The sequence below is a fragment of the Macrotis lagotis genome, chromosome 6, assembly GCF_037893015.1.
Source record: "Macrotis lagotis isolate mMagLag1 chromosome 6, bilby.v1.9.chrom.fasta, whole genome shotgun sequence".
In the NCBI taxonomy this organism is placed as follows: Eukaryota; Metazoa; Chordata; class Mammalia; order Peramelemorphia; family Peramelidae; genus Macrotis; species Macrotis lagotis.
The window spans coordinates 166,141,348-166,161,076 of NC_133663.1; the positions used below are offsets into that span (position 1 = coordinate 166,141,348).

At 31.7% G+C, this 19,729-nt stretch overlaps 1 protein-coding gene across 2 annotated transcripts in view; it reads right to left on the bottom strand.

Moving 5' to 3' along the window:
- Window positions 1–307: 307 nt before the first annotated feature.
- TMTC4 (transmembrane O-mannosyltransferase targeting cadherins 4) overlaps window positions 308–19,729 on the bottom strand; it is an 88,478-nt gene continuing 69,056 nt past the window's right edge. Inside the window, exons 12-19 of one of the 2 annotated variants that reach the window (XM_074191978.1) lie at window positions 18,741–18,820; window positions 18,344–18,451; window positions 18,108–18,249; window positions 11,068–11,182; window positions 8,933–9,045; window positions 6,108–6,155; window positions 5,949–6,018; window positions 308–4,452 (exon numbers count right to left, since the gene is read on the bottom strand). In XM_074191978.1, the coding sequence (XP_074048079.1) occupies window positions 4,304–4,452; window positions 5,949–6,018; window positions 6,108–6,155; window positions 8,933–9,045; window positions 11,068–11,182; window positions 18,108–18,249; window positions 18,344–18,451; window positions 18,741–18,820 (825 nt within the window). In that variant the 3' untranslated portion in view covers window positions 308–4,303. The remainder of the gene's footprint in view (window positions 4,453–5,948; window positions 6,019–6,107; window positions 6,156–8,932; window positions 9,046–11,067; window positions 11,183–18,107; window positions 18,250–18,343; window positions 18,452–18,740; window positions 18,821–19,729) is intronic. The other variant, XM_074191979.1, reaches the window with a different exon arrangement.

The following is a 19,729-nucleotide window of genomic DNA, read 5'->3' on the forward strand; positions in this document are numbered from 1 at the left end:
CTTTTTTTTACTCTTTTGTCTTCAAGATTTTTTTGTTGCTTTCTCCTGTATGTTTCAAGCCTCTGTTTAATTCTTCAGGAATTGTCTATCAGATCCAATCCCTTAAAAATCTATTCATAATTTCTACTTCATATTTATAGGGAATGTTATTTAGGGCACACCTCTATGATGTGATGAATTTACTTACTTTCTTCAACTAAAGCCTGAATTTTGCAATAAGAAACTCATAATCTGAGTTACAGTCAACTGCAGGTCTTGTGTTAACTGATATAAAGAGCTTTTCCACATTTGGCTGCAAAATTTATTTCTAATTTTAATATTGACCTCTCATGATATCCATGTGCAGAGTAACTTTTTGGATTGTTGAAAAAGAGTCTTTGCTATGCCCAGTGTTACAAATTAATTAAGTATAAAACAGATTGGAAAGGAGTTTTAATAATTAAAAGTATCAGGAAAGGCAAAAGGAAGAATATTTTAGGAGATGGAATCAAGGATGAAGTACATTCCTGGCAGGAATATAACTTGTGCAAAAACTTGAAGGGACGGATTATGCTATATGAAGAACAAAGAGGTCAATTTGCCTAGATAGTAGAGTATAAAGAAGAAAAGAATGATGTGCAACAAGATACATTTTGGCCGAATTAACTGAATTTTTATTTTTTGTAAAGTGCTTAAAACATTTTAAAAGAACAAGCTCTTTAGAAACATGTTGACCATTAGGGTGAGGTTATAAAAAAACTTTAAAAAACTGAGCAGAAGAGTTTATATTTTATTCTAGAGGCAGTGAGGCCACTGCTTATTGAATTGAGTATTTCTCCAAAAGTAGGCTGTGGACATCCCCATTTAATACACTGTGCTTTATGGATTCACTAAGCTTAGACCATTTAGGGAAACTGAGTTACCTCATTATGCTGGACTATCAAAAGGGAACATTTGCAGAGTCATGTCCTTTATTGTAGGAGAGATCACAATTATGAGAATAGCCTTTGGTTCCCCTAAGGACTAACCAACTAACTATTCTTAGTTACAGAGGTGGAACCAGTTGGGGCTCTGTTGGGAGTATTAAAGATTCCTGGATGGGAGGGGCAGCTAGGTGGCACAGTGGATAAAGCACCGGCCCTGGAGTCAGGAGTACCTGGGTTCAAATCTGGGCTCAGACATTTAATAATTACATAGCTATGTGGCCTTGGGCAAGCCACTTAACCCCATTTGCCTTGCAAAAAAAAAAACCCTAAAAAAAAAGATTCCTGGATCTAGACTTGAAGAGCTAAAATTAGAAGCAGAGATGTTTTAAACCATGTGGCCTGAAGAGAGAGGTAGTGAAAATCAAGGAGAATTCATGAACCCGAAGCTTCTAGAAAGAAGGGATATCTTGGGAAGTATAAAAATTTAGTCTTCTGAGGAGAAAGGGGAAATTTCTCAAAATTTCTTTACCTTTTGGAAGGAGAAAAATTTTCTGGGAACCAGTCAGCAAAGAATGGTGCTGTATCTAGAGTTGTGGTGTCAAACCCAAATAAAAACAGATCCCTTGGGGAAAGGAGGTGGAGGATATATTGATTTAGAACATCACAAATTAACATTATCTAATGAGGTATTTTATTTTGGTAAATATTTCCTAAATCATTTTAATCTGATTCTGACTCATTTAAATTTTGCAGGCAATGAGTTTGATACCAAAGTAGAAAATTGGGTAGAGAATTGAGAGTGAAAAAGTGGAAAGTGAAGAGATGACAAGCTTTTATGAATTAACAAGAGTCCTTTGTACTTTTTTTGAATTTTCTCTGAGGGTGAAATCATCTGTCCTGTATCATTGCCACCGTGAATGATGTACAAAATCTGCAAACTCTTTTATCTAAGTTTATGGTGACTCGGGGTCCATATATCTCTTGTGCTTTTCCAGAGGGAATTACCTGTCTGGACAATATGAGCCAAAATCATTTTCATAGGACTGCTTTCAGATTCAAACATTGTCAATGTAAGGACCCAGAGCCTGGGGTGCTTGGCCATAGTTTACAAATGGAAATTTTACATCAACACATCAGATTGAGATAGCTTTTTGCTATAATATTAAGAATAAAAGAGATAGGTACAATATAGGAAATGTCAATATATACTTTATAGAATGAATTACCTTCTTTTGAAAACTTCTTTAAGGGTTAACAATTAGATGTCTGAATCTCATTTTAAAAATTAGCTTTAGCTTCCACTAAACATGTTTGAGGATGACATTTCACTTTGGTGGATTAAGGCAATTTTGCTATTGAAGCACTTAACCCCCCCCCCCCCAATTCAGGTTTGCAGAGTTTATGTCAATAAAATATATTGATAAAATTAAGGATCCAATTTTTTCTGAGAAAATATATCTTTTAGAAAGAATTAACTAAGAGATTGCAGAAATCCTAGGAGGAGACACAGTAGTAAAAATTGTACTGGAGGGGAGGCTAGGTGGCGTAGTGTATAAAGCACTGGCTTTGGAGTCAGGAGTACCTGGGTTCAAATCCGATCTCAGACACTTAATAATTACCTAGCTGTGTGGCCTTGGGCAAGCTACTTAACCGCATTTGCCTTGCAAAAACCTAAAAAACAAAAAAAAAAAAATTGTACTGGAAGAAATTGGATTTGTAAGCAGTTATTCTTAGTATCAAAATTCTAACTTAATCATTCAGTTCTTACTTTGAACAGGAAAATTAAAGCTACAGCCCATTTTAAATGGATTTTATTTATTATACTGTATGGAGGATTACAATTTTCCTGTTCCTTGAGACAAGTTTTGCTAATTCCAGCCAGACTCTGAGAATGTCCTCAAGATTGCTTTGCATAGCCCAGTCACAGATCTCCACTTACATCTACCTAGATGACAAAGTTCTATAGTTATTTCCAGTATTAATTTTCTACTCTCCTTCAGGCATTTTCCATTCTAGCTATTCCAAGCACAACAACATTAAATTTCCCACTCTCCCATGCCTTTCACAAGTGGTTCCTTAAGACTGGAATTCCTTCAAAGCACAGGTTATGTGCCATGTCCTATTTAAGGCCTTAGTCAACTCCTCTCAGGTATTAACACTCTTTCCTCTTGATTTATATTATTATGTATATAATATACATTTGATTATTTATATGCTGTGCCTCCACCTTCCCCCAGAAGATTGAAAGGTCCTTGAGGGAAAGATTGTTTCATTTTGTTGTCTTTGTAGCCAAATAACTAGCACAATGCTTTGAACACCACAGGGACTTAATAAATATTTTTTAAATTTAATATTGAGAAACTTCACATCACTTTACATAACAATTTTACGGATTAAAGAATTACAGAGATTATATGAACCAGTAGGGTAAATAGCATATAATATGGTAATTTAAAAATACCATAATATTGATAAAAAAGTCTATCAGCAACCAGTGTGTATGATTAAATGATTTCCACTCTACCTAATTACTGGAAAACTCCAATAATATGGCTTATTTTTAGAGGAAAATTACTACCTGTAGTTTTTGGAAATATCAATGTCTATAGTCCACAAAGCAACATATTAGTCAAAGGGATAACCTTGGATTGTAAATTACAAAATGAAACAAAGTACTATTCATATTTATGAATGCAGCTCTCAACTCAAAGTAAGACATTGATGTCCTACTACACAAATAGGGATATCTGCAAATATTGCATGAGGCCATTTCTTCCTAAAGGAAAAAAATATATAGAACAGAGGAAGAAGCTGAATTTTCTAATTCTCAGGCACAATTATTCTTTTCCTGTTTTAAATACACACACACACACACACACACACAAATAAGCATTTCCAGCAGTATTCATAGCACACTATACAGAGACCAGATCAAATACAAAAACTTCATCCACTTGTAATTAAATAAAACAATATACAGATAAAGCAATGTTTATGATAGTTGTGTAATTTTTTCAAGCCAATTTCATCAATTCTCTAACATGATGAATGCTATTTCAAAGTACTCATTTATGCTTAATTATTTTTTCACATCCCCATTGCAAATTTTGGTTTGATAGAAATTTAAAAAAAAAGCACAAGATATTTATTTTTCTTTTTAAATTAGAAAATGACTTTGTATTGGAATTGAATTCTTTGAATCTATAAGTTGGTTGAAAAAATACATTTCCAACAAACATATTGCTGGTTCTGCAATAGTTTTTTGAATATTCACATTTTTATTTTCATAAAAAGGTATATTTTAACACCATGACTAAAACTTCTTTACATGGTTAAAAATAACCATAAAACATTAATGATCTGTATCATGCGTAGACAAAGAAGAGAGAAAAGAACGATCAAACGCTATTTGTTTGTAATTGTTCTAGTTTTCTTTTTAGTAGATTGTAATTTTCCTTGGTTCCTGGTGCCAGAGGGTCAAGCTTCAGAGAAACTTCATAGTATTTCTTGGCTAAGTCAAAGTTTCCCCAACGGTGGTAAAGGACAGCTGAAACAGCAAGGATTAGTTTTTATTGGAAATTTTTCTGCATAATTTGCAAAACTTTCAATCATTGGTTGAAAAAATAAAATATAGCACTGATGCTTTAACAAAATCACTAGATCTAAGAAAATTCTCCTATTATATAATTTTATCTTAATATCTTCAGTATTGATACTATTTTCTATATACCTGTCCTTAAATTGATTCCCAATACCAAATAGAGCACTAATATTTGGCTACTGCAAAACAAATAAGAAGGGCTATATTAACAACATAAAGGAATTATGTTAAAGATAGGTAAGGGCAAAATAAAACAAACTCTTATTGAGGCTAGTATTAAATTTCCTAGATTGTGCTAAAATTCTCTTTTAGGTCTGGGCATGTGGCTATTTTTATCATTGCAATGAAATATTTTGAATTTATTTTTCATAGTTTATTTAATTTTTTAATTTAATATTTTCCCAATTACATACAAAGGTAAAGTTGTCAGTATTCATCATTTGCAATTTTAAGAGTTCCATATTTTTTTTTACCACCCTCCCATCCCTCCTCAACCCCTTAACAGTGAATCTGATAGAAGTCATACATGTACAATTGTGAGAATTTATTTTTGAGTCAAGGTTTCTCTAACTATCTCTTGATACAGTAATATCTAGTTGTCTATTCTGTCAGCTGAAAGACAGGGACTTCAAAAATAACTGGGCAATGAAAAGGTAGAGAAAAATATCTACATCTTGGAATTAAGTAGTATGAACTAAAGAAGAGGGGAAGATAACTGAGCCATCTAAGATGAACTTTGCCTATTTTATAGTTCTAGGTAAACTGAAATAATTTAGAAATATGCTGAACTATATCTATTTAAATGTTGGAGAACTATGCAGTGGCAAAGTGACTGATCATGCTAGTACTGTAATATGTGGCTAATATGACCTAAAATAAAAGAGTAGTCTGATTTTTTTTCCATGATGGAACAAGGGATCAAAGACACATAGCTAGATCTGATAATCATTATCTAATAAATATGTCTCTAAGTTAACACAGGTTATATTCTAAAGCTTCCACACAAGTCCTATTTTAATGCCCCATAGTAGCATTTGGGTAACTAGGTTCTCAAAAGCAAAGCTAGTAGTATCAACTTTGGAAGCCTCTACTATGCTAAAATGGCTTCAAATATGGATTCCTTGATAGACTTGTTTATCCAAGTACCAGTCTAAGTGTGGAGAGAATGGTAGTGAAAACTTTTATTACTTACTTGGTGATAAATTTATTGTTCATGGCAAACCATGATCAGGATTAAAAATCTGAAATACTGGGTTGAAAGAATGAACTGAAGGAAAGCTAATGAAGGAAATCCTTAAGCATGCATTTTTTACTTTCTGTTTTTAGAGGGCAGATCATACAGTAAGTCTAAAACATTCTCTGGATGCTGCTTTGGTAGAAATGAGCTTATTCCACTAGAAATTACATTATGGTAAGATTCATACTGAAAAAAAATTCCTTACCCAAATTGCCATGGTAACTTGCAGCATTTGGATTGGCCTTAATTGCCTTGAGGAATAAAGCTTCAGATTCCTAAGTAAATAATTGAGATGTCAAAATGCAAGGTACTTGTATAGATCATTTAAAAGCATATTAACTATAAAAGGTATTGTATTTCTTGCCTTCTCAATGGGTGGGGGAAGAGGATGGCAGGAGAGAGAGAGTTGGAACTGAAAAAAATTAACAGCAACAACAAAAAGCATATTAGCCTCCTTGGCCCACAGTTTGCAAAGTTATTATTTATCCTACAACCATTATATACAAACCAACATCATTCTTCTTCCAAAACAAACAAACAAAAACCCATCACAATATTCCAATGATTAAAACAACATCTTGAGAAGATTAATGTGGTAGTGATGGTGTTAGTCAAAGCATAACCGGCAGGATTTCTACTGAGTTGGTAGAGGGAAATCCTTGGAAGTCTAAGCTAAGAAAGGGAGATGGTATGAATATAAGACAAGATCATAAAAAAGACCTGGATAAAGGGCAACAGGACTGGGAGGGTAAGAGCACATTGCTAGTTATTTCTACTGTTTTAAATACAAAATAATTATTTACAATTCTGAAATTCCAATTTTGGGGGGTTTTTTTGAATTTTTTTAGGAGGAGAGGGACAAGAGTGGATTGGGTAGCAGCAGGATGAAAGGAAAGATTGGGTTTAGAAATAATAAAGTAATAGGGAGTTGGAGTTTCTGTGAGTACCAACAACAAATGACCTAGTCTTCTATTGCAGCCAACACTGGTAATTCCAGATTTCTAAAATTAAGGCTTAAAGAACCAATTCATCCTTTTTAACCGTCTATAAAACCCCTAGCAATCAAGAATAAGTCCCATTAGTTAAAAAAGATGAGCAGCAAAGGAAAGAATGAATACCCACAGATAGCATTCATATAGCTCTTTAAGATACGCAGAACACTTAAGTTAGTTCATTTGATAATCACAACAATCTTGTTAGTAGTTACTATGATCATCTCATCTATAAATGAGGTAATTTAGACTAAAAAAAGGTCACAAAACTACCAAATGTCTGAAGCAGAATTTGCATTCATGTCTTTCTGACATCAAGTTCTGCATTCTATCTTCTGCTCCATTGAGTTGACCTCCATCAAGTAGGAAAGGACAAAAGTTTGCCTGTCATATAATTATGCTTTCAATATGACAAAATTCTCCTGAAATATATGAGTTAAAATATTTGCTGCTCTGGACTCACTGTAAATTCAAAGTACTTTATGACCTAATTGGCAATGAACAGTATAATTAACTACAGAGATCATTTCAATTCAACAAATACTTATTAAATATCTACGTGCTATGGACCCTGTGCCAGGCCCTAGTGACTATATAAGGACAAAAATGGTAAGGAGAAAGGATGCAAAACCATTTTCCAACAACAATCTCCAGATTAGTAATTCTTTTTTTTTGGTTTTTGAAAGGCAATGGGGTTAAGTGACTTGCCCAAGGTCACACAGTTAGGTAATTATTAAGTGTCCGAGGCCACATTTGAACTCAGGTCCTTTTGATTCCAGGGCCAGTGCTCTATCCATTGTGCCACCTAGCTGCCCTAGATTAGGAATTCTTAAACTTCTTTGTGACAAGGATTCTATTAGTAGTCTAAAGAAGTCTATGGAACCCTTTACCAAATAAAACTCATAGGATTAAAAAAGAAACCAATTACATTGAAATTTAATTATCAAAAATTAAAAAAAAATTCACAGGTCATAGGAAGAACTCCTGCTTTAAGCTGTTAAATAATTTGGGGGCGGTATACATCTATGGGCTCTTTCAAATTTCTCGTTTACATTTTCAATTCTAAAGGCCTAACATTTTAAAAGCAGTTGCATACATTAATCTTAAAGATTTTTATTTTAAGTTTTCCTTTCTTGAATTTTATTTTCTCTGTTGTCACCATTTTTTGTTTTCCACTTGTTTCATATCTACATCTATTTATCATCTTCTGGGAAAAACAATTTTATCAAGCTGTTGCACACTATAATCCCTGAGCATCTGGTGAAGAGAATTTGAACTAACACCTTTGAAATTACTATTTCTTAGAACAGGCAGAGATCAACTTATACTTGAGAAACATGGTCAAAGAGGAACTGTTAAAAAATGGACCATGAGTTAGAAAATGTTAGTTATTAGAATTTCCAAATCAAAGATCAAGGAACCTCAGTTTCCTATATTGTGAAATTGTGTCTAGCCATTTAACCAATATCATATCAAGAAACAGTAAGTACCCAATAAACACTATGTACCAAACACCGAATACAAAAAATGTTAAACAAAAAGTCCCTGTTCTCAAGGAACTCCCAGTCTGAGAAAATATGCAAAACAATTATGAACAAAGAAGATATATATGGGAACAATTGGAGTTAATCTCAGAGGGAAAGCATAAGTACAAAAAACCATTTATGCCCCTGGGGTTATGGGATGGTTTTTGTGTAAAAGGTGTCATCCAATATATGCATATATATATATATTACACACACACACACACAGAGAGAGAGAGAGAGAGAGAGAGAGAATGAGAATTCCTCAGGACCCTCTGAAACCTGCTCTTTGTAGAAAACGAGGACCCAGCCAGATCTGTTGAGCTGCATTTTTTTTTCTTTTCATGGCTCTTAAAATTACAGAACTTTCCTTTGATATGTCTTTTTTTTTTCAAGCAGAAGTAGTGAATTTTGACATGAAAAGACATATACTTATTTCTTATACTACAGATTTGCCTTTGGGACAATTTCTTCAAGAAACAAATTGATCTTGTTCTACCAAGTGTACCATTTGTCCAATTATCTGTAGATAGATTCCATTCCTAAGACTAATATTTTTATTCTAATTTTGGCCTACCTTTGGATTTCATTTTGCAAAACTAATACTTATGGCTTTTATCAGATACTGTTGTTAATTAGGAAAAAACTCCAAAACAACCAAGTGAAATACAAACCTTGTATTTTTGGGACTTCCCCAGTACATTTGCCAATGAGAACATGATAGAATGATCATGGGGTATTAATTCTAATGCCTCCCTTCCAACTGCTTCAGCTTGGGCTAAGTTACCTAGGATAATGGAATAGAAAAAGAACAAAATGAGTAACACTTTAAAATCTCTTTCTGGTATTTTGGTCTATCTTCCTATAATTAAAAAGTTGTGGTTATTAAATGTTACAATTTAATTAAATTTACAAATGTTAACAATTGTACAATGTTCACAAACAAATCAAAATTGCCTAAGAAAAATTTGAAAATATGGATCAAAGGATAAGAATAGGGTCTGGACTTTTCATTTTACTCTTACGGGTAATTCCCTTGTAAGGAACTGTTGTCATGGAACTCCCTCTACTAATGCAGGTGGATTCCTTCCTTACAACTTAGCCTTCAAAGAATTTCCTAGAGCAATAGCTCTAAGGCCATCTCTCTTCTTTATGCTGTATATAAAAAACACTAAAAATTAACCCAAAAATAATTTTAAAAACTTTGGTTTCAAAGATTCTACATCCTTGTGATCACTTTATAAGACATCCATGATGGAGGGCAAGTTTGAAATATTTATATAAACTGATCATTGCTATAGGGACAACCACTGCAGTTTGTTCCAACTGTGATACTATTTAAATAGCTTTTGATTAAAGCATATTTTGTAGTCTTCAGCAGTAATATAAACATGTTTCCTTACAGAAGCTAGTTATAATCAAGAAATGAGAATAGATAACAATTACAAATAAATCTTTCCTAATAATACTACTATGATAATTTTAAGTAAATATCTGAATGTATATCTAGTTATATATTCACTTTCTGTTCACCTAAGAGACATAAACCAATATATGCAACTCAACAGCTTTCTTTGTTAGCTTGTTAAAGAACTGGCAAATTAACTTAATAATAATTACTTTAGCAATAACTGAATGATGAAAACTATGTGACTAGGTCATCTTTTCAATTCTCCCAGCTACACATGATTTTTCACAGTATCATCTTATTGATCTGGCTTCAATGGGGAAACCACATGGACATCATGGGTGAATAAGCCAAATGCCTGAAATCAGCCACTTTCAATTACAATACTTAAAAACAAATTGGATGGGAATCTTTCTAAATCCATTATATATTTTCTTTTATTCTTACTGAGTGTGTATATTTAGCATCATCTAACCTTTTCTTGATTAATCACAGTCAATATGAATATACAATTACAGCAATTAATTAACTGTTCTCCAATATAGTAAGAACTGTAAGGTCTGAAGTGAGTAGTTACTGCAAAATTTAGTTATCTTAGTCTACTAAATTTTATGAAATTATAGTTTATTTTCCCTCTACTCTCAAACTAGGGTCATATATAGAAACTGTATAATGGAGGTCTCACAAATAATTATGGAAAAACATAAAACAAGTTGGAGGAATGGGCATCCTCAAATATGGCAATGACTCCAAAAGTAAGTGTGGTTACAGACCTTTTTCAGGCTTCCAGCTATCATTCTTTACAATTATTTTCATTGTTCCTGCCTTCAGCAAAACTTCCCAACCTTTCAAATTTCCTGTGGACTAGGAAATCAGATTAACTAAGCCTATTAAAATTGTGTCTAAAATAGAAAGAACAGACTGAGGGACTTTTACTTTTACTTTTTTACTTTACTTTTACTCCCTTCAGTATAATTTACAAGCTTGGGCATATTGATTTTTACAACATCTTTTTTGATTTTTACAAATCTATTTTTTTGGTTGCTCATAAGACTCCTTAGGATTTTTGGCTATGTCTGGATGAATGACTAAAATTATCCAATAAATGAATACATTTATCCCAAATTTTATAATCTGACAACTAAATTTTTTCAAAATTTGGCTAAATTAGCATCTTAGTTTTCTCAATAGTTCTATTTTACAAGGCTGAAGGAATCATAAAAAAGAAAGACACATTTAATAAACATTTATCTGATTACCCAAAAGAACTCAAAAAAACCCAAAACAAACGAGCCATCTACAGCTCTTAATTATTGGGTGAAATTATAACTCTATATTATTATTTTGAATTTACATAGAACCATTTTCCCCATAGAAACATATTGTTAAAAATTACTATACCTGTATTATCAAGTAGTATGATCATGTTGTTCCAAGCCAATGTGTGCTCTGGTTTCAAAAAAGTAGCATTTCTCCATGCATTCAATGCATCTAACGGACGATTTAAGTCTGCATACTGAAAACAATGCAATAATTAAAATGGATTTTTTCTTGTTTTCATTCATATTTTTGTAAGCTTCTGTGTCTGAATTAAAATATTGAATTTTCAAGTAATATTTAAAATTTTTAAAAATCCTATTTAACTGATGTGATGTTTTAAAATATAGATATTTACATTAAAGAAAAGGAGTCACATAAAAGCTTGAGTCCTGACTTTTCTCTCTTCCTCACATCCCATTCATCCATCTTCTTTTTTCTTATGAGGACAGTCATCTCTGTTCAAGCCCTCATTACCTTTCTCCAAGACTATGACAATAGCTTCCTAGTTGATTTTCCTGTTTCCAGTCTCTTTCCCCCTTCAATACATCTATCATATAACTTCTAAACTGATATTGTAAATGCATAGGCCTGACTATGGTATTTAAAGTTCTTCACAACTTGTTTCCAGTCTCCCTTTCAAGGCTTACTTACTATGATTCCCCTGAGCAGACTCTGTGGTTCTGAACTGTCCTTGGCAGTTCCACAGATTGGTTATTGCCTTTCTGCTTTCTGTCTTTGTACAGATTGTCCTACATACCTAATGTGCCCTCTTTCACCACTACCACCTCCTAGAATCCTTAGTTTCTTGTAAGGCTCAGGAAGGATTCTATCTCCCTTGCAAAGACTTTTCTGATCCTCCCTTATTAGTGCTCTCTACCTCTTCATAATTATCTTCTATTTATCCATTTCTATGTTGTAACCTAGTGAAATCTAAGTTCTTTGAAGGTAGGGTAAACATTTTAAATTTGTATCTCCTGATACCTAGTGCAATGCTATGGGGGGTCGGGGAGAGAGAATAGGCATGGAATTTACTGGAATAGGGAACCTCTACCAATGAAGATGGGCAATTGGTAACAGAATTTAAGAATTAACTTTGAGAGGGCTACTTAGTGGATAGGATATTTGCTCAGGGTCAGATAGCTAATTTGTCAGAGGTGAAACAGAATGAAGTCTTCTTCATTCTGAGGCTAGCTCTCTGTCCACTAGCACCTGCAGCTTTTCACTGTGTATGTAGTAGGCATTTTATGAATATGTGAATGAATGAATGAAAATGTGTTGAACTGATTAGTTACTAATTTCTTGCTTTTCAAGATAAAAGTATACAATAATATTATTTAGAAAGTAAACCAATTCTGTTTTTGTTAAATTATTTTTTCTAATTACTAGTTGATAATCTTAAGTTTTGATGTTCCCTTTTGACTATGCTAAAGAAAAAAGGACCTAAGTTTTATTTTAGACATACTTTTTATTCCCTATGGAAAAGTTTCATGAGTTAGGGCTCAAATAATACTCATTAACTTCTATATTCACCATCCTTCCAATTTATAATCTGGTTATCTAAAACATTTAAATTAAGAATTCCTTTTTTTGGGTGGGAGGTTTTCTGTTTCATTTTACTTTTAAATTAGTCATTAGAATTCAAAATGATAAGCTCTCAATTTGCATAACTGGTAAGCAAAACATCTAGGGAAAAAAAAAAGATGGGTTTCTTTGATTCTCACCCCATGCCCTCTTTAAGTTCTAATAAGGGCTTTATCTCAGTGCAGTTTTGCTTCTTTAACTCTGGTGAAGGTGCCAGGGATGGTAATTTAAGGATTTAAGGATAGTGCATATTCTAGCACAAACTGTCCAGTCTGTCTTCCTTTCATGGGACAACAGCAACATTTTGACTTGCCCCATGACCTTCACAGCAAATAAATGACATATTATGCAAAGAAAAGAAAAATTTAATGAATTATGGAGACATTTACTAATTCTCATTTACTTGTACTGTCAAATTTTTTTGCATGGTTTTATTTAGAAACCAAAACAACACATTTCCTCCTTTATTTGACAGAAATTAGGTGAAAAGTTCAAAAGAAAAGGAAGTAATGTAAACATAGATATCTCAATTAAATCATTTCTTTTCTGTGTCACTTGGGCATCATAATTCTTCTACTGTAACTTTTCATAAGCAAATGGCAAGCAGAAGCTTGCAGGCTCAGTCAACTGTACTGAGTCACTAGGACAAATCAATAGCACAAGAGCTACTACGATACCATTTATTAACATGGCCAGGAACAAACTTATTCTGGAATTTCAAAATGCTTAGTACATGTTTTAATTTTTATTAAAGAAAAGCTGAGAGCAATGAGGCTGAATCAGTTTAAATTTTGGTTCTGAAGTACTATACTATAATCTTAAATCTTAAGCATTAATTCAGCAGCATGGTATAATGGACTGAGAGGTGAATTTGATATCAATGTTTGTTCTGAATTCAGAGCTATATGCTGGACATGCCAAATAACCCCTTAAATTCTCTGTTTCTTCTCCTGAACTAATCTATAGGGTTCCTTTAAATTCTAAATTTTTGTAAATTTGTACTTCTTTTCTTACTGGTTACCTTTTTCTAGATCACTATTTTCTAGAATGGGGGCATGAAGCAAATCATAGGATACTTTTAAGAAAATATTAGAATTTATAAGTTTTGTTTTCAAAAATAGTTGTTAATACTTAATATAGCAATTGACATTGATTGGCACCTTCACTCTGTGTATCAGATGGTCCACATAGAATGTAAGACATCTTGAGGTTCTACAAATGGAGAGACTGACTGGTATCAAAGTCATTTGTTTCCTTTAAGAATACAGGGATATATTACAATTTATGAGTGCGTAGTTAAGTAGATTTATGTATTATATTATATTATTTACTTTTAACTAATCTAACCCTCACAAAATGGTCAAGTGGTTTAAAAAGATTCTTACAAAGAAACCATGGACTGACTATAATACTAATAATGTGAGTCTAAGCAGAAAAGAAAATGGCAGAACCGCCTCTTCTATTCCTAGAACAAGCTATTTGTCAGTCACATTACAAAGTAAATCAATGATATTTAATCAGATCTGACAAAAAATTTGATGGAGAGGGATTATTAAACTTCTTATACAAAATTTTTTCAAAAATGAGAATTAATATATGCAAAGCACTCAGCAAACCTTAAAAGCAATATGTAAATAAGTTGCCTTTATTATTATTATTATTATTTCTAATATAGTAAAGCATGCTGTTTTTCTCATGACTAGTTTATACAAGAGTTGCCAAAACTAAAGGTGAATTATGCTATGGATTCTTTAATAAAAGGACAATCTAACTTGCTGACCTTTTCATAATGACAAGTGGCTGTCAATGTTATAATATTTAGCAAGAATTTTTGAAAAAATAAAACCACTTAATCTATTGCTTTAAGGTAAATATTTTAACAATGATTTAAAAATACTTCCTAAAATAAATGCACAATAATGGAAAGAAAAATTTTTAAACTTATGCTTGAAAAATGCTTCCATAAGATAATACCTATGATAATACTTATCTCTGCACCTAAAAATCTTAGAAAAAGAAATTTCTAACCTGTTTAAAAATCTTCCAAAAAGCTTCAGTGTTTTTTGAACCTATTTTTTAAAACATAAAAATGCAATACAATGCAATACAATTAATTGACAAGAACTCAGTAACTGATATCAGGAATATGGAAATTTATCAGGTGAATTTCCACAAAAACTTTTGTGTTATTGGTGACTAGAACTGAAAACTTAGAATCATGTTTTAAGTAAGTACAGCTAATAGAATATGTCTTCCATTTGAACTACAAAGCTATGTGAAATATCTCTTCCAGCTATGATAAACAGTAAAATCAATTAAAAAAAATTTGAATTTAGAAACAGAACTCTGAATTGCTGTATCACAAAAGTGTCAAACCTAGAGTTTGAAAAATATTCAATCACACTTTTCACTAAAAAAGAATGTGGATTCAAATGTAAAAAGTTCATCATTGCCAAACTTACTAAATATTACTATCATCAATAAAAGCATTAGAAGCAGAATAAGCAAAACAAAACAATAAAAGACATATACTAATAATATAATATTTTTAAATATTTGATTTTTATGTCATTAACATTTTAAAATATTTTTCTGTTATCTTTATCTTATTCTTAAAATGTGAAGTTTTTAATTTTATACTGTATATAATCCACAAGCATATATACACAATTCATAAATAAGCACATGTATATTATATGATTATTTCTTTTTTCTTTTTTTTTAAACTAATGGGGTATCATGATCAAAAAAGCTTGGAGAGTATGACATTCCCTTGTTGAGTTGATCTGGAAAGTAGAAGTCACAAAAAGTCTTTAACAAATAATTTATTCCACAAAGGAATGTGGAGGATTCAAAGTTCTATGTCTTCTACATGAGATCACCTAGGGAGTTTACTATGTTATGATGGTCAAAGAATTCACTATCTCTTGGGCAATCTTCTTGGGGATGACATTTGGGATTGCAAGTTTGGTATTAAGTTACAGTAACTAGCAGTCTAGTTACTAGTTACAGTAACTATAAGGCTTTTATTTGGAAATCTTTCCATCTTTAAAGGACATGTCAGAGCTCCAGCTTTCTTGGAATAGCCTTTGAGAACTCTGTTACTTCCACAACACGATAAAGGTAGATTTTTTTTTTTTTGTGGAATGATGAGTGGTACAAAAAAAATCTAAGAATATTTTTTGGAAAATATGTTAAACACTACTTTCTTTTGTAGTAAACAGGGAAGGATTTGTGTAGGCACTAGCTGAAAGTATTTTTTAAATGATTTTATCAATCAACTAACCCAGGAAAGATACTTTCTCTACACAAATAAATGTAATCAAGTAAGAGAAAGCAACAAATTTCTCTAGATTTTTTTTGGGGGGGGGGCAAAAGAACATTTAAAGAAATGAACTTTCAAGTTATCAGGCTTTTTACATTCTCAAAGATAAATGTTTTAAATTGATAAAAGTTGAGCTTTAATGAGATTTTAAGTTTAGCTTTGAGATTTTTTTTAAAAATTTGTTAAGGAGACAAAAAAATAACAAGAATAGCTGGCACTAAGCAACATAGATCATTTCACAATAATGATAAACACTATGTTCAATAGATGCTTTTTTTCTAAAACTGACAGGAACTTAGATATACTAACCACCAAATAGCTATATAAAATTTATATTCTACGTTAGATTCTCTATGAAGTAGAGAAAAAAGTATATAGCATAAAATATCTATCTTCCCCAACTTAAAATAAGTGAAGTGAAAAGTTACTATAGTAAAGAAATTATATAATGCAATAAAATTTTAAAGTGAAAAGACTTTTAGGTCCAAGATGAAGCTATAGGCAATCTTCAGTTTTACAGACATTATCCTAAAAAGAAGAGTTAACTTCCCCAAAAGCCAGAATGACTTATATGGATACATACATAGTATATAGTACCATACTGAAATGCAAGCCAAATATACACTTTAGGGGATAAGCTGATAAATATAATGGAGAATAACATTAAATTGTCAGAAGTGATAGGACATTAACTTTTAGGTCTTCAAGATACAAAAGTCTCACAAACACAGAAGTTAAAAAAATCATAAGGAGAGCTACATGATGAGATCCTTAGTATTCTAGTAACATCACTAAAGCTCTTTGCTACAAATTCAATTTCATAGCAATATAATAATCACAATAAAATAATAAAATGTTTTAAATTTCATGAGTAATGAAAAATGTACAAGACAAATATCATTAGTCTATTTTACAGATAGATGTTTGAAAGCAAAGCTATTAGGTAAATTAGACCTTTCTATAAAATATTTTCAACTATCAGTTTAATGTTAATATACATTGCTGTTCATCATTAAAAATAACCTTTGATTGAATAAGGAACAATTCTGCTTATCTATAAAGTTATTTTTATTATTTAAGGAAGATTTAAATAGGAATTCATGATATACATAATTCTGTTCCAGTGATTAGACCCTTTTACTGTTTCACTGTTGTCTGGTGTTCTCTCCACTCTCCACTGGAAGCATTGTCCAAATTATATCTATGACTTTCAAAAGCAGAGTGCCCTAGCCAAAAAACCAAAAGCCCAGTCAAGGCTCAGAAGTGAACTAATAGTCTTCAAGTAAAAGAACAAATTTTTAGCTATTCTCTGTACAGAATAGTGTTTGGCTATTCTCCATTTCTCCTAAAGATAGAAGGAAAAATTAGTTTAATTTGAAATACTGGAGGATTTAGCTTAGAGAAGAACTTTTGAAAGAATGAGAATGAGAAGTTTTCCCTCTAAATATGTTTAAGATAAGTATCTGCTAAAAATCAGTTAGATGTAATCCTCCTTAGGGCATGAGATTATACTGATTTGATAAATGAGAGACTCTAATATTCTATGATATATTGAGTGAACAATAAAAAAAGAAAATAATATTCTAGTTTTGGCAAAATATCAACATTTCTTTTCAATCACCTTTTCTCATAAAGGAATTAGAATTAGGAATTAAAAATCAAATACTTTGATTCATAGGAGGTTAAAATTAATATAAAATGCTAAGAAAGAAACAGATTTCTTTTTAAGTAGGGTATGTTTTCTGTAGGTATTTGTTATGTAAGTGGATATATCTGGAGATCTTTTTTTTGGTTTACTTTTCATGGAAAAGGAAAATATCAAATCTTCAGGATTAAGGAAAGACTAAGAAAAGAATTTACATTGTGAGTTTTTAAAAATTAAACTTTTATTCATTCAAGTTGTAAAAAAAAACCCCAGAAACTGATGGTTTCACAAAGCCACTCCAAAGAAAGGGCTTCATAGGATATACATAACACTATTTTTCCTAGTTCAACTTATTCTCCAGCTCAGCCTAAAGCATTTGACTCTTCTATCAATTAGATTTAATGAACTGAAATTGGAAATTTTCTAAATTTAATGATTTCTGTATTAAAAATTTTCAAGAAAAGAAATCAAATTTCAATAACTTACATAGTAACTGATGAACACACAAACACACACACACACACACACAGATAAGAAAATTCTTCTGCTAAGTGTACAGCATAAGCTTACCAAACGTCCTAAATTATAATAACAGTCTGGATATTTTCTTCTGTATTTAATTGCTGTCCAGTAGCTCTGCTCAGCTTCTCCAAACCTCCTCTGGCTGTTCTGCACTATGCCTAAATTCATCCATGCTGCAGCAAAGTCTGGTCTAAAAAATTGTTTAAAAAAAAAAAGCTCAATCTTAGGATGTAGGGAATGATTTTTTTTTGTCAGTGCTGTAATCTGGTATAAACAATGCTCACTGTATTTGTACAGCAAGAGACAATAGCTCCTCTGCTTCCCGTAGTTCATTCCTTTCTTTCAAGATATTTCCAAGATTATTCATGGCATGAACATATTTAGGATTCAGTCTGAGTCATGAGGGGAAAAGAAAAACAAAAACAGAAAATCATTCATTCCTAACATTTTTAGTATGCAATCAGGAAATGACAATAATACTTTGTAATTTGGTCAATCAAAATCAACTATTTTAAATCTTCAAAGATAAAACAGTATACATATTTATATGTCATTTGATAGACTCATCTCTCTATATATATGCATATATATATATACACATACATATACATATATGTATATACAAATATATATCTATATATATAATTTTAAGTAGGCCAGTAAAAGTAATGTTCTCAGTACCTTACAGCTTCCCTATAATATCTGATGGCAGCAGTCTGGTCACCTTTATCAGCCAGGTTTTTGCCAACATTGTAGTGAACCTGAAACAAACAAATCACAAATCAAAATTGTACCACTGGCATCTAGATTTCTCTAATTCATAAAACTAGCATTAATGGTTTCTTTCAGCTGAATTTATGCAGTACTTTAAAACTGAGTTGCCAGGATTTAATCAAGTCCTTGAGGGATGGAGAGAATTCTTCAATTTTGCTTTTTGTTGTTGTTGTTCTTTAATTTATACTTGTCAGAACTTTTATTTTTTTTTCCTCCCTTTCTGAGAATTCTGGAATAAGAAAGGCAATACAGAGAGAGAGAAGCTACAGTTTAAGAAAGTCATTAATATTTTTTAAAAGGCAGTGATATTTCCAAAAGAAATGGTAACCAAAAGAATTCATGAATTTTTACAAGAGAATGTTAAAAGTTAAACCATTATAGTCTGGTAATTGGCATTTTGTTTCCTGGGAATGCTAATTGAAGAAAAGACTATATTATTAAAACTCTTCGTGAAAATGGATTGGAAAGTGGAAAGAAAGTTAACATCAAGACATTGCTTTCCTTTTGATCTGATTTAAGACTTTTAGTCCAATCTCCATCTTTCATGAGGCAATTAAGACCCAAAGAAATAAGACTTGCTTAAGATAACACAACTAATAAATATTCCATAATATTTTTTGTGGAAAAAATACAGTCTGGATGATAATATAGTTTGGTAGATTTGGAACTGGCTGTACAATGGGCCAAAATGAGAAATGATTAATGGATCAATATCAACCTTTAAGAGATCTGTTCTATTTAATCTTGTAATAAATTTGGGAAGGCATAGATTACATGTATATAAGTTGTAAAAATGTCAAAGTTGGAAGCTAGTTACATGATAGAATTCTATTTTTAAATTTTTTCCCAGCTTCATGCAAAAGCAAAAACTTTGAATATCCCAATTCTCTCCCTTC